Source organism: Tympanuchus pallidicinctus, unplaced genomic scaffold (assembly GCF_026119805.1).
Source record: "Tympanuchus pallidicinctus isolate F22 unplaced genomic scaffold, pur_lepc_1.0 scaffold12, whole genome shotgun sequence".
Taxonomy (NCBI): domain Eukaryota; kingdom Metazoa; phylum Chordata; class Aves; order Galliformes; family Phasianidae; genus Tympanuchus; species Tympanuchus pallidicinctus.
In genome coordinates this window covers 12,068,192-12,082,195 of record NW_026294637.1, presented here as the reverse complement: position 1 = coordinate 12,082,195, position 14,004 = coordinate 12,068,192, and the positions used below count along the sequence as shown (strand labels likewise).

Here is a 14,004-nt window from a genome sequence, read left to right as displayed (position 1 = left end):
CACAACCCTCCAGAACAGATGAAGCTGTTGTCCTTGGAAGTGATGGCTTTGTTCTTTGTGTTGAAAATAATACAGCATCAGTCCTAAGAAAGCAAAGCTCAATGATCCAACTGGAGCAATGCAGTGCACAAGGAATGCAATCACAACACACCTTGATTTTAGAAAAACTGCCTCAGAATAGCAATTAAATGCAAAAAAACCCACAAAACCACAATCACCAAAATACACTTAAAGATATCAGCTGCCTTTTTTATCTCGGGGGGGGGGGGGGGGGGGGGGGGGGGGGGGGGGAGCAGGGAGGGAAGTGAGGGGCAGTAAGGGGTAGGTGCATGAGGGCTTACTCCTTTTTGGCAGTAAACATGAAACGAAACAAAATGCATCATGGAATAACAGTTATTCTTAACTGTATACTCTGTAACTGTAACTCTGAGGAACAAGATCACAACAGAAAACCTATGTGGACAAACATCTGTTTAAACAGCTGTGGGTACACAATGGAAACATCTTTCATCTCAGAAGTTCCTTATGTGTAGCAAAGAAGTAGAAGCAGAAATTTTCACAGTTTATCAACAATTTTCTGCCTGCTCTGCATTCTTTTGTCATCTGTATGTGAATAACTAAGCAGCTTACTGGACAAATGGCTGTAAAGCATGTAAAGCAATCACTTCAAATGAATTCAGACCTTAGTAAATACTAATTCCATAGAAGCAAGTCTTCCTTATTTTTAAATATGTTTAAGAGACTGCATGTCTTTCAGGATGTTTCAAACTTAAAACAAAAACAAAAACCTTTAAAAACTCAATTTATCACATTTAAGCATTCTTTTCAGTTTTCAACTATGTTATAAGTAATCAGTATGTTACTATCTAATCACCTTGGTTTAATGAATACTATTTTAACAAAGTTCTCGTTTAAATCAACACAGAGATAATGACGTCCAGTTTTGGTAGAACACCTCTCTAACACTCAGCAGTTCATCTCATACACATTAGTTCAGAAAACACAAAATCAGAAAACCAAATGTTGTAGAACCAAATACTCAGGCCCAACTTTGTCCATCAGGTCTACATAGGCCTGCTGTGGTTTTGTTATGCATTCATATATTCATACTGGAAATAAAGGATATGCATACATCTACCCAGATGTCAGTGCAGGTGGAATAATAAACCTGAAGAGCAACTTTTTTTTTTTTTATTTCTTATATATAAATCAGCAAGTCCTTTTCATTGTCATATGATTTATATTTCTGCATTGAGAACACGTTAAAGATTATTGTTTTACAATAATATTCATCTGTGTTACTCTAATGCTTTAGACTTCATTTAATTTTTGTTGGTTTGGACCTACACCTTGTCAATGCAATGCCTTTTGTTTCAGTTTGTGATTCACAACTGTGCTGTACTTCTGTTCAACTGATTAGCTGTTGACCCCAGCATTAACACTATCTAACATATTAGATTAGTATTTTCAAAATACTGCATGTTTAACACTTCCTAAATCTGAATAACTAAGTACTTTCGTAAATAGGACAAAGGCCTATTTATTGCTCAGCATTTATTTAGTGTACCTCTTCACTGTAGTTCTTTTGTTTCAAACAGTAGTCATACAGTGTAAGAAACAGACTGTTCTGATTATTCTGCATTATGAATTGATTAAAGGATTCATTTCAATTACTAAGAATATTTCCATTCTAGAGCATCAGTTAAATGAAGCGCCTCCTGAAGAGACACCATAAACTTAGCAGATACAAACATCTCTCGTACAATTCTTAGCCTTCATATGTTTTAGGTTGCAAGGATCCCAGTACTGCACAGATGTTTTTTATCCCAGTATACCTCCTCTGTGCATAGAACGTATAGCTTTCACGTAAAGATCTTTAGGAATTCAATCTTTCAATCTGGTATGTACTTAAGTCAATTATCTACAGTACTAACTCCCCTCCTTAGGGTAACATCATCACATACTGTTAATATAACAGATTTATACGTTAAGTACACAAAGGAAGCATACATATTGTATATGTGTAATTGTACTGAATTGTATATTCAGCATAATTGAAGAGTAACTCATACTCACACATGTATTTTCCCTGAAGTATCAGCAGACAATTACATGAAAAGCTTATTCACTATGACATTCTCCAGAATTTGTATTTTAAAATTATATGCTGTTTTCCAGACATTCTGTTGTAAAAAACACATGGCTAGAAATATATGTAGAACATCGCAATGTATCTCAATGACAGAAAAATAATTACCATGATATCCATATTCTGACTAGCACCAGAATTGAGCAATAGATACTAACCCCACAGACAAAATGAAAACATTGATTTCTCATATGCTAACTATACACAGCCAAATGTATTTAGTTTATGACTTGCAGGAAAAAGTTGATCAGTTACACTAAATTAGCAGTCTATCCAGAGTCAACAGCTATAAACACTGTATGCATGGAAGTCCAAAGGACTGACAAACCAGGGTAAAGAACGGACTAATAGAAAGAGAGCTTTACACACAGAAAACCTGAAGTATTTACAGGATACAATCAATTTGGTGCATTCACAACAAAATCTAATTTAATTACTCACCACAGGTTTATCTGATGCACTTCATTAGTACAAATGTAGGGTTTTTTTTATATATAAATCACAGCTATTTTAACCTTTAAAACTAGTCTAACCTTTCTGGATAATCTTTGAAAGATGAAAGTAGATGAAAACATTACCGTTTTAAATTATTACCTTGTAATTTACTGATAATTCTTAATTTAGTAACACAAAAGCTAATTCAAAAAGATCATCTGGGACAAAATGCTAAGGAAATAATTTCGTTATCAGGACAGATTAAGTTACTTTCATTTAGATTAATCTGCTCAGGGCTCAGATCTGTTGAAAAAGATGCATCAGCCCAGACAATATGCCAATGACTGCACACATTCTTAGAAAAACAAAGTGAAATTGCTCTTGAATTACTGACATTCCTCACACTAAGGATGCAGTTGTACTTATCCACTAATATGCTGCAGGAGTTTGCTGGTAAATGCAAAAAGAAAAGATAGCAACCAGAAAAATAATGCTGTAGCACCCTGCATATGTATACTTTCTACTGATGAGCTTGATCACCTTTTTTGCTAACTCGTGCTTAGCAGTAATTCTTTGTTGAACCTACATCAGAACAACAGCTTTTACCATACATGAAGAGGTCTTAAGTATGCACACGTTATACCTTCAGAGAATACATCCCTTAATAATGCAATAGCTTTTGCCTTATCTTTGACAGCAAACACTGCAAGTTTCTGAATTTTTAACACCCCTGAAGTGACCTCATTGTTTTGCCACATAGAACTTTGCACCAGAGCATAATAAAAATCAACTGCCTGTCAACTTTGCTGTCCCACTTAAGCACTCTTAGAAATACTTACATTTTTCCTACAGTTATCAGCTTTAACACCTTCTACACTTTAAAATTAAGCATCATGCAGGCAGCATGCTGCTTTTGAACCACAAACCAGAAAATAAGGATAATGCAAACAGCAGTAACAGACTGTTTAATTCCTCCTGTTGCAAGAGAGATCGGTTCACAGTTCTGTGAGAAACTTCACCTGTTCCATGCTTCAGTGTGCATCTCATTATTTAGACTTGTTGAGCCTCTGACAAAACGCTGGAGTAAGCCATGTCTGCCCCTGCTCATTCCTATTGTTTCTTCATGCTGCCACAAAACATTTGAGCATCTGCCAAGTCAAATGGGCTACAGAGCTGGGCTGAATGAAAATTAACCTGGCAAAACATGCTCCATTTACATACAGAATGGTTCCCCAGGCTGCTTTATTGACTGGCTATATAAACTGTTGTGATGACCTGGAGAAAGGGAGGCAAAACAAGGAACAGTGGTGATCACTGGCAGAGAGGAGAAAAAGATTCCAGTCATCTCTGAACCTACTTGATTCACTAGACAGGCAAAAAAAAAAAAAAAAAACCTAATCAAGTGAGAAATGGTGCTGCTTGTTTTTTGATTCAGAAAAAGGCTGAGTCCATTCCAACAAACAACAGTGCCAGAAGTGATGAAGATCAGGAAATGGGATTAACCACCTGGTGACAACTAAAAGGAAATGCAAGAGTAGGAGGAGTTGGAAACAGGGATGGGTCATGAGAATGACTTCCAGTTCTAGTGAGATGTTCCTTAATTTGAAAGAAAATTACTATATATTTATCATTAAAAAATCTAATGACTGACTATATTGTCTTTAAAATAGTGTCTTTCAAAAGCATCACCATAAATTAAGGTTAACAAATTTGTGCTTCTGAAGCTATCTGTACATAAGCATGTATAATCTCTTGCACAGATTCTAAAGTGTTTACTGCTTTTGTATCAGTAACAGAGGACTGTTTTATAAGGATTTCCCAAATAAGTATTTCTTATGCACTTCTAATGCCTATATTTTTATCAGGCTAAAATCCCCTTTCCTGACAACCTGTGATTCAATGAGAGAATACAGCAGGAAACTGTATTCTTCACACTTCCAATAAAATATAAAGATATTATACTCTGTCCTACCATAAAGATAAAAAGGTGTTTTTTTTAAAGCTTTATATAAGTTAATGAAACTTCCAGACACATACTTGCTTAAATTAACTGTGTATCATTGAATGTCACTCAAATTAAAAATAAATACGATACTTGCTTGATGTAACAAATTAACATACCTTAACTTGTTCTCTTGTTTGCTGAGACCACTTTCCAGCGATGACAGACCATCATGTGCATCTTTATGTGAATGTTTTGTTCCTTGAAGTACCATCCCCCTATTGCAGCCTCTGTAATCTAAATCTTCATGCACATCTGAGGAGGAGAAATATAGAATTATTTCCGTCCATCTTAAGAAATGAAGGAGCTTCTAAAATAAGTGAATGTTTACCCATAAACAATAAACTTGATAGTTGAGAATCAATGAAGTTGATAACAAAATACTACTATAATTAAATTCAATTTTCTCAAGAAAAGCAGAAATGCTTTCAAGACCTACAACAATAATCATCTTCTGTCTGTTGCTCTGAAAACATTACCTAACCTTAACCTAAGCTAGTTCCCTTTATGACACACAATCTCAGGAAAGGATTATTCCAAAACTGAAAAGAGAATTAGTGTGAATGAAAGAAGTCAAAGCCTTAATCTTCCAGTACTGCTCTTTAACTGTCCTTATACCTCTTCTGTGTCCATGCATAGCATTCCAAATTTTTAATTTTTTTTATTTTTATTTTTAGAAAAAACATCATATTTTTCTTTAACTCTATTTGCTATTGGCCTAGAACCATCCTTGTTTCTAGTTATTCCTTTGGAGGAACCTATTAAGTCTCAACTGCAATGAGAGTCTGTTAATTCCTGCTTTTTATTCCATTAACCATCATACGAGCTTCAGTGAATAAAAAAATTCCATCTGACCCCAAACCTGAAAAGTTTCACTTTCACAATGCTTAGAAAAATTCCTGTGCCCTTCTCTTATCTTCCATTTTTTGATAGTTTTTTTGTGTGCTAGGTTCTGTATTTTGATCCATTTCTTCTCACAGTTTATTTCATTACCTGCCAAAGATGATAATATTTAAGTAATATTTTGCTCATAATAAAAGCAACACCATCGTGAAACAAAGGTAAGTTGAAGAAAACACTCTGGAAAACAATGAGATCCTGTGGCTTTCCAACTGCATAAATTAATGCCAACTTTTAGGCTGGTTACGCACATAAGAATTAAAGCAGAAACTGAGGCATTTCATATTCGGAATTTCATACTTTGAGGCAAGAGTTTCCACAAACATTGATTTTTTCAGGACCATGCTTTAAGCAAATAAAAAAACACTATGAAAAAAATCTGTTTTGCCTGTTAATTCCTTGGTGATAACTCATGAGGTTACAGCCCAGGAGATGTTCAGTAGGCTACTTGTCACACAAATGACTTCAAGAATTATAGCTATTGCCAAATCCATTTCATTTAAATGAAATCATCGCCATCCTCTTCTGTTTGTATTCTGCCATGTTAAATCTTTTCAAAGATGCACTCCACTTTACACTATATACATGGAATGCTTCGGACATCAAACCCTTAAGGGAAACTTGCAGGTTTAACTGATTTTCAGGAGGTCCTTGCTCATGCTTGTATTCCTACTCACAAGGCAAAAACATTTCTTAAGTATGAGCTCAACACAACTGCTGAGTTTCTAGGTAAAGATATTCAGTGTTCAGCCTAAAGTAATATAATGAAACAGTAAAGCTTGTTTAAATGTATTTAAACAATCACAAGTTCATCTTTGACCTAATGTTTCTATAATGTGTTATCAAAAAACCAATTGCTTCATATGCTTGGCACTTCACCTTCATTGTATTGTCAGCTATACACAGACCCATGCTGTTTTACAAGATCATGCTTTTCTAAGACTTTATGGCCTGCTCTTGGGTGTAAACAAAAAAATTCCTTATATTTTTATACTTAAGGAATGCAGGTCCAGTTAGTGAAAAATAAGAGGCTTCTTACTGTGAATTTGAATGCAAAATTCAAATTTGAGATTCCCATTTTACTTAGTGCTTTTACAGAGTAAGGTGAAATGACCACTTATTACTACCAAGAGTAGCATTAACTTATGGAAAAAAAGCACCCATTAATAAAAGTTATTCAATACTAAAAGCAGTAATTCAATTCCACAAAATCACAAGTTAAGAAAAGCATTGGAGGGCTCTTATTTCTACTGAACGTTATTTTTTCTTCCACAGATGAAGTATGTGACATTCTCAAAGTCAAAGACAGATTCTCAGTTGATGATAGCTGAACTAAAGTCATTCGACAGAATAAGTAATCAAAATGTAATGATTCATTTAAACTCCAGGTAGGGGGGTGAAAATTAACATCTAGCTTTCTCAGTACCAGACAGAATGCTTCTAAGTGCACCCTCTGCAAGGAGAACAGTGGTGTAAGAGTGACCTCTACAGGATTTTCTCAGCACTCTATCTACAGTACTGGGGACAGTCTAAAACCTTATTTCTTTCAAATTTATTTATTTGGTAGCAGTACACTGACATTCCTGCTTAGTAGCGGCCTGAAATCATTAACAACATGAATTTGGAGCTTGCAAACACAATTAGAGATTGTTGTTGTTGTTGTTTTTTTTTTTCTTCCCCCTCCCCTCCCCTCCCCCCCCCCCCCCCATAGACATCCATCAGGTTTCTACATAGGAAAGCTGTACTTATACAAAGGAGATTTCAACAAGTATGCAATATACATCATAAATTCCAGTTGTACCAGTTTTTCTCCTTTTATAATAGGTATTTTACTGATATTGAGCATACTGTCTTTTTCTGCAATCATCTTTATAGCCCACTATTGCTTTTTACTAGTGATCTGGTTTTTTGTTTGTTTGTTTGTTTTTTGTTTGTTGGATATATATACATATATAGAGATGATACACAGAGATACACAGAGATACACAGAGATACACAGAGATACACAGAGATACACAGAGATACACAGAGATACACAGAGATACACATATAAGCTGTCACAAAGAAGCACAACCAAAGAGCAAGGAAGGAAATCCTACATTGAAAATTGTGGAAGGTCAATGGGGAAAAAAACAAACAGAAAAACCATAAAAAACACAATGTTAAGATGACTTGACTTAGCTTTTGAAATGCTATATGATGCTTTCATGACAAATAACCATTTAAAAATCTATAGAAAAGTTACCATTTGACTCTATTTTAGGAATTTAAAGTAGAACAGAATGGTTTAAGAACTGGCATTGAAAGGTACTTCTCAGTATCTCCATATAAATTTTTTGACAATGATATTTTGTAGATGCTTCCCTTCCATCCTTCCCAGTCTTTAACTCACCAAATGGTATTGCAAAGTAGACGTCCAGTAAGAGCTCATGTGAAGTTGGGGTTCTTGTGCCTTGAATCTCAATTCCATTTTTTATTACTTTGGAATGCAGCGTCCACCAGGCACCTGGACCTTCCTAGAAAAAATATTCAAACAATATGCCTACAGAGGATTTTAAGCTCATCCATCCAGTTGCCCTTAATTCAATGTGAATACCTTTATGACACCTTACTTCCCCTTCCCCTCCGCCCTTATTCTTTAAGTAGAATCATCAAAATGTCAGTTTGTATAGATGTTATTTTCTATGGAGAGATGGCTATGAAACTTATCAGGGGGATGCTGTAAGAAAGCTTTTCTGGTTTACTCTCCTTTAACTTATCACTTAACTCTTCACAGGGAAGGAAAAAAAAAAAAAAAAAAAAAGGAAGAACAAAGCTTATACTGAGGGACAGAGTAATTACTAGGCCAAATTATTTTTATGTGCAAGGAACAGGTGAAGGGCAGCTCAGGTGCTGAGCTTAATCCATCTTCCCTAATTCAGGGTTACTTTCTTTTTAGAAAATAGACTCCACAGACTACATAGAAGAGATGCATGGGTGTGAGAATTGAGGAGTATTAGCATAAGGCATCTCTTCTTACTTTTATTCCTTTCAGACAATTTCACAGCACTTGCAGTTTGCTTCAATATTTACTTACTCCTTGAAATCTTTCTCTTGATTTTCTAGCCTGAGAGCAAGCATGGTTACTCCAGTGGCTAATTGTGACTGTGCTAGATACTTAACTTCTGGGACTGATGGGTTTTCTCCACTTACATTTCTTTATGTCCTCATTATAATATTTCCTTTCTTATTACCATAGAGCAAATTTCTCTTCCCCTCTATGACATGGCAGTCGATTCCCACAGGACAGCACAACAAGGTTTTTCTGGCCATTTGAACATATTCTTATTCAAGGTCACACAGTGAAAAGTCAGGCCAGGAACAGCAATTTGAAATTCCCTTGCTCAAATCCCACAGTCCAAAGTGCTCCTGCCTAATAATGAGAGTACAAATGAACTCTAACCCACTTACTGAATTACACCTGATTCTGTATGAGAGCCTGTTCTCCAGAGTATGAACAGCTAATGGATATCAGCTGTTACTGAGTCACATTTGCTCTATACCCTCAGTACTAGAGACTGAAGCAAGCAGAGACTATAAATTTACATCAGTTATGTCATTACATTAGTCTGAGACTAAAAAACCCAAGAAATTCATTGGATTTTACTGTTTTGCATTGTCACAGAAAGTCAACTTACATCTGTTGCGTGTTCCACAGATGAAAGAGGAATCCATAAAGCTCCTAACATGCTATCCCAGAGCAAGCCCTTCTTCCACAGTTCTACAGTGAAGCCTTTTTCACCAGCACCAATTTCACTAAATAAAATAAAATGAATACACAAACCATTAAACTGAAAATGGTGGCTCTTTATCATAGTACCTTGAGTTAGTGTCTTACAGCACATTCAGAGGAGGTTCATATTCAGTATACCCAGAATACAAAATACCAGGCATAATATAAGCACCAGACTGGAAAAGCCAGTCAAATTGTCATTGTTCCCAAATGCTTTTTTTTTCCCCTCAAACTGATGCTTGAAAAAAAATGTGGGACGATTTCCAGCTGTCAGTAGCCTTCCTAGTAAGTAGCCTATTCTACTACAGTAATTTTTCCTTTGCTTTCACAGGTTGTAAGTTGTCTCACACAATATCAATAGCTCAGACAAAAAACACCAGAGATGCAGTCAGTTGGTAAGGACTGCCTGAAACTTACAACATGAAGTCCTGCTCCCAGCAAGGTTCACTTCCCCTTCTTTCTATTGTAGTGCCTTTCAGGTTTTGAACTTTCAAAACAACATAGGTGTCAAATGCCTCTGTAAAAGAACAAGAACAATCAGTTGCAGACTTAAATTGTTTTTATTTTATTTTATTTTTTACTCTAAAAGCCAGAAACATTCAATCTGAAGGTTACAGAGACTTCACTATTTCTCCATAGAACACGTTCAGTGATTGCTTTCAAACACATGGACTTGAAGAAGGAAATCCTTATGATGATATTATATATATGATCTATAGATGATATTATAATAGGAAAATCCCATTACAGGTAGGAAATAATGTAATCCTAGATGCAAGCAATTGTTTAGGGATCAGATTCCAGACATGACTTCCCAGATTATTTACCAGTTCCCCTGACAGATTTCGTATGAAACCAGCACGTACTCTTCACAAATTTTCTTCCATTTTCAAGTGATACAATAATATTGGTGATTGACTATTTGTTATTCATATTCAAGTAAGGCACAACCAAAAACTTGTCATGATGCAGTTCTGTCATGTCTTTGTATGGTAAATCTACTTCTGTCTGTAGTTACAGGTGTTAAATATGATTCAGATATTGTCCCAAAGAAACTCAAACACTTTTCTAAAATAATAATTAAAAGGGACTTAAATAGCTGGCAGATACAACTGAAATTTTTAAACTATCACTGACAGAAAAGCAGAGCTATTCTGCCATTCTGGGCCTGTTGCTCCCTACTCCAGGAGGAAGATGAGTACAAACAGCTACATTCTCACTCCTTCCCATAGTGGGACAGGGAAAAGAATCAGAAAGGTAATAGTGAGAAAGCTTATAAATTGAGATTAAGGACAGTTTATTAGGTCAAGCAAAAGTTGTGCCTGCAAGGAAAGCAAAACAAGGAGTTCTTCACTTCTTCCTGTCTGCACACAGCTGTTCAGCCACCTCCAGGAAAGCAGGATTCACAACTAATAACAATTTCTTTTCAAGTCAAAATGCCATAGCTCCAGACATCTTTCATTTCCTCTGCCTTTACCTCAGCTTTTATTGAGAAACACAACATTGTAAGTTATGGAATGCCCCTTTGGAAGAATCCTCGTGGTTATGTTCCCTCAACCTCTTCCATGCACTCCAGCCTCCTCAATAGCATCGTGGCACAAGAAGTAGGAACACTCTAAATACTCTGTAAGCACTGCTCTGCAAAAACTGAAACGTTTTGTTACCACCACTATTTCAAATCAAAAATCCAGAACACAGCACCACACAAAGCTCTGTGAAGAAAACTAACTCTACTCCAGGCAAACCCTCAAGGCACCCCACAGAAATCTAAGGTATAAGAGGGCATACTGTGTTGTCTTGATTTATGGAGCTCAGCTGTTCAGAAAGGCTTTTCAGCCAGCATGCATAGAACAAGTATTGTTAGCCTCCAATATTCCACAAATGGATGAACACCAGCAATTTAAAGAAAACCTACTGTCAAGGTATACATTAGATGTTGGCAAGAAACAAGCTGTTTCTGAGCTGGCTGTATTAACAAAGGTTAATCAGCCACCAAGCAAGAGGGAAGCTGTTTCCATCTACAATGGTCTCCTGAATGGGTTGTCTTAAATTACATCGCAATTACCAAAACGCATGAAGGAGAAGGGCAACCTCTTTGCCTCTGTCTGCTTACCCTCTAGGTGTACCTGATTAGTTAGGACTGATAATATTTGACAAAAGGAATAAAAGGTATTAAGTAATGATTTCTTCCAAAGAAAACCAACAGCTGTCAATATTTTCTGTAATGTAGTACATCACTGTTCTCAAACATTTCATTCTTACTTTAAACACACTGTTGACAAAGTCAGTACAGATGTTGAAGAACAGCAGCTTATTTTTGAGAAATGGTGTCAACAATGCATGATTCCCATACTATCCTCTTACTCCATTTAATAGAGACAAAAGGTGAAATTTGCAAAATCTTTTGTGGCTGCAAAATGAAAATATGATTTGGAAGCTTGCAGCTTAAGTTGCGAGAAATTTTCAAAACAAATTCCCATTAAATCATTTTGCTAAAAAACAACAACCTGAAACATTTAATCCAACATCTTTGAACACCTGCACCCATTTCCAAACTTAGGAAGAAACAACTCCACAGCAATCTCACCCAAAATAAAAATTCATCTCCTTTAACAGAAACAATAGAGAAGGTAGAGCAATGGACCATATTACCACTGAAAATAGTGATAAATCCTGATTACTTTTATCTTTCCCAGCTCATTTTCTAGCATAAAAAATAAAGAAATCCGTCTACCTGCATTACCATTTTTTCTTACTTGAAAATTTGTCATCTGCCCTTTAGAACTACTGTTTCTCCAAGAGCTCCATGGTCTCTCTAGCTTTTCTCTGGATACAGACACTGCCTTTCAGTGCTTTATCACTAGTTAGTCTTCTTTAGATTTCATGGATTATGTTCAGTAACAAAATACAAGAGCTGCCTTCTACATTACAGCAGACAGTGCATTCTCCTTCAAGAATAACAGTCAAAACAGACTGTTGTTACTCAGCTACTCCAGTAGTAGAAAGGAGTCACAGATTTTGTTCACACACAACCAACTCTGCTTCCACAAATCTATTATTGCAATTCTCAATCAAAAATGGGAGCCCTTGGTCAATGCCGTGTGAGAAAAGAAAGCAAAGTTAAATAGCTTCTCTTGATTTGTGACCAGTTTAGATCAAATTAAGTAAAATTACTTTTTAAAATGGAAATATCTTAACTTGATTGAAAGAAAATCATTAGCAACTTAAAACAACAAATTGTTAGAGTCCATAATTTTTTAATTTTTATCTTCAAAGTACTTTTATTTCCTCAGTTGCTTTGTGCTGAACTCCTGTTGAGATGCATGGCAGTCACTTAGTTTACTATGAAGTATATGAAATAAAATTACAGCAGAAATTTAAAGGGAATTCAGACTTACCAGCTGCTTTATCCAACCTTCCTTTTTTAACTATAAAAGAAAAAAGATTTCATACCTTGATATTATACAATTAATAATATTATTTTAAGGAAAACAATGCTATTTCAATGGTTTAAAAAAAACCAACAAAGTAGACACTTCCACATGTAAACATCACTGTAATATTATTTCTTAAAACACTTTTGGAAAAAATGATAAAGTTTGTTTTACAGCTTATTTGAGCTTAATAAATATATGGATCCCATACAAAGGTAGAATGGAGACTGGATAGTTCTTTATTGTCCACTACCCTTCACTTCATAATGACAGCTCAAAATTCTAAGTAGAATTAACATAAAGCTCACAGCTTTCACATAATCTAAGCTAATGTCTAGCAGCCTATTAAGTAGTACTTCTCATTCAGTATTTATTCTGCCTGCTGGAAAAGACATGCTGCAGCAAACACTTTACCAATTTAAAAACTTGCATCTTGAATTTTGATTCATTTATTTCACAGCTGTAAGTTCCACTCTGTAGTGTCACTCCCACTTCCCTGGAACCAATTGTGCTGCGATTGACATAGATTCTTCCTAAACATAGAAACCTGCTCGTTATTTCAGATCTGGTATATGACTATTAAATATTTAATTTAGTCTTTAATCCAAATAAACATTATTTTTCCTGCCCTATCAGCTCATGCAAGCCAGTTCAGATATATTTGACTGAAGCAACACTGCAGCCCTGCTATTTTTACTTCTATCATGCATTTTTATAGTATAATTTTGATTTAATTCCAATAAATTTAAAAAAGCAAATTTTAAATATTTAGCTTTATACTATTGAAGTCCCCACAGCTTAGCTCTATTTTTGACATCCACCTGCTTATCTACCTAAATACCCTCAAGTGCTCTGTGGAATTGCTACCTACTTATAAAACGTCTACCTAAACAATTTCACTGTGTTTTGTATGGTAAGATTTCTTTCACTTTCAGGGCAAACAGAGAGACTGTCAAACTGTCACCGAGCCACAGGCAGACTGGGGCTCCAAACTCTGCATCAGTTTGACCACACTGCAAGAGCACAGGATTTACACACAGCGCTTGCTTGACTTCCCTTGAAGAAAGGACTACAAGGAGGATCCCCCCCTTCACATAAATGAACAATGCACCCAGTCTCTGAAGGTGCCTCAAATAGCCACTACTAAATTTGTTGTACAGGAGAAGAAGTCTGCTTGATAAGAAAAACCTACCTTTTACAGAGAGAAGTTCCATTCCAGAAGGAAGGTAATTTAGGAGACGACTTTAAATGGTTTGTCTGGGTGAACATTAAATTACACTTCACCTCCTGTTCCTTCAGTACAAGCGTGTTA

At 35.7% G+C, this 14,004-nt stretch overlaps 1 protein-coding gene across 1 annotated transcript; it reads right to left on the bottom strand.

The window, feature by feature from the left end:
* Positions 1-660: 660 nt before the first annotated feature.
* Positions 661-14,004, bottom strand: LOC128075134 (protein unc-13 homolog A-like). Its single transcript, XM_052671594.1, has 7 exons — positions 13,885-14,004; positions 12,657-12,686; positions 9,676-9,775; positions 9,164-9,281; positions 7,879-8,002; positions 4,706-4,841; positions 661-3,859 (listed from the first exon to the last, which is right to left on the bottom strand). The coding sequence occupies exons 1-7, from the start codon at positions 13,904-13,906 to the stop codon at positions 3,838-3,840; spliced, it is 552 nt and encodes a 183-aa protein (XP_052527554.1). The 5' UTR covers positions 13,907-14,004; the 3' UTR covers positions 661-3,837.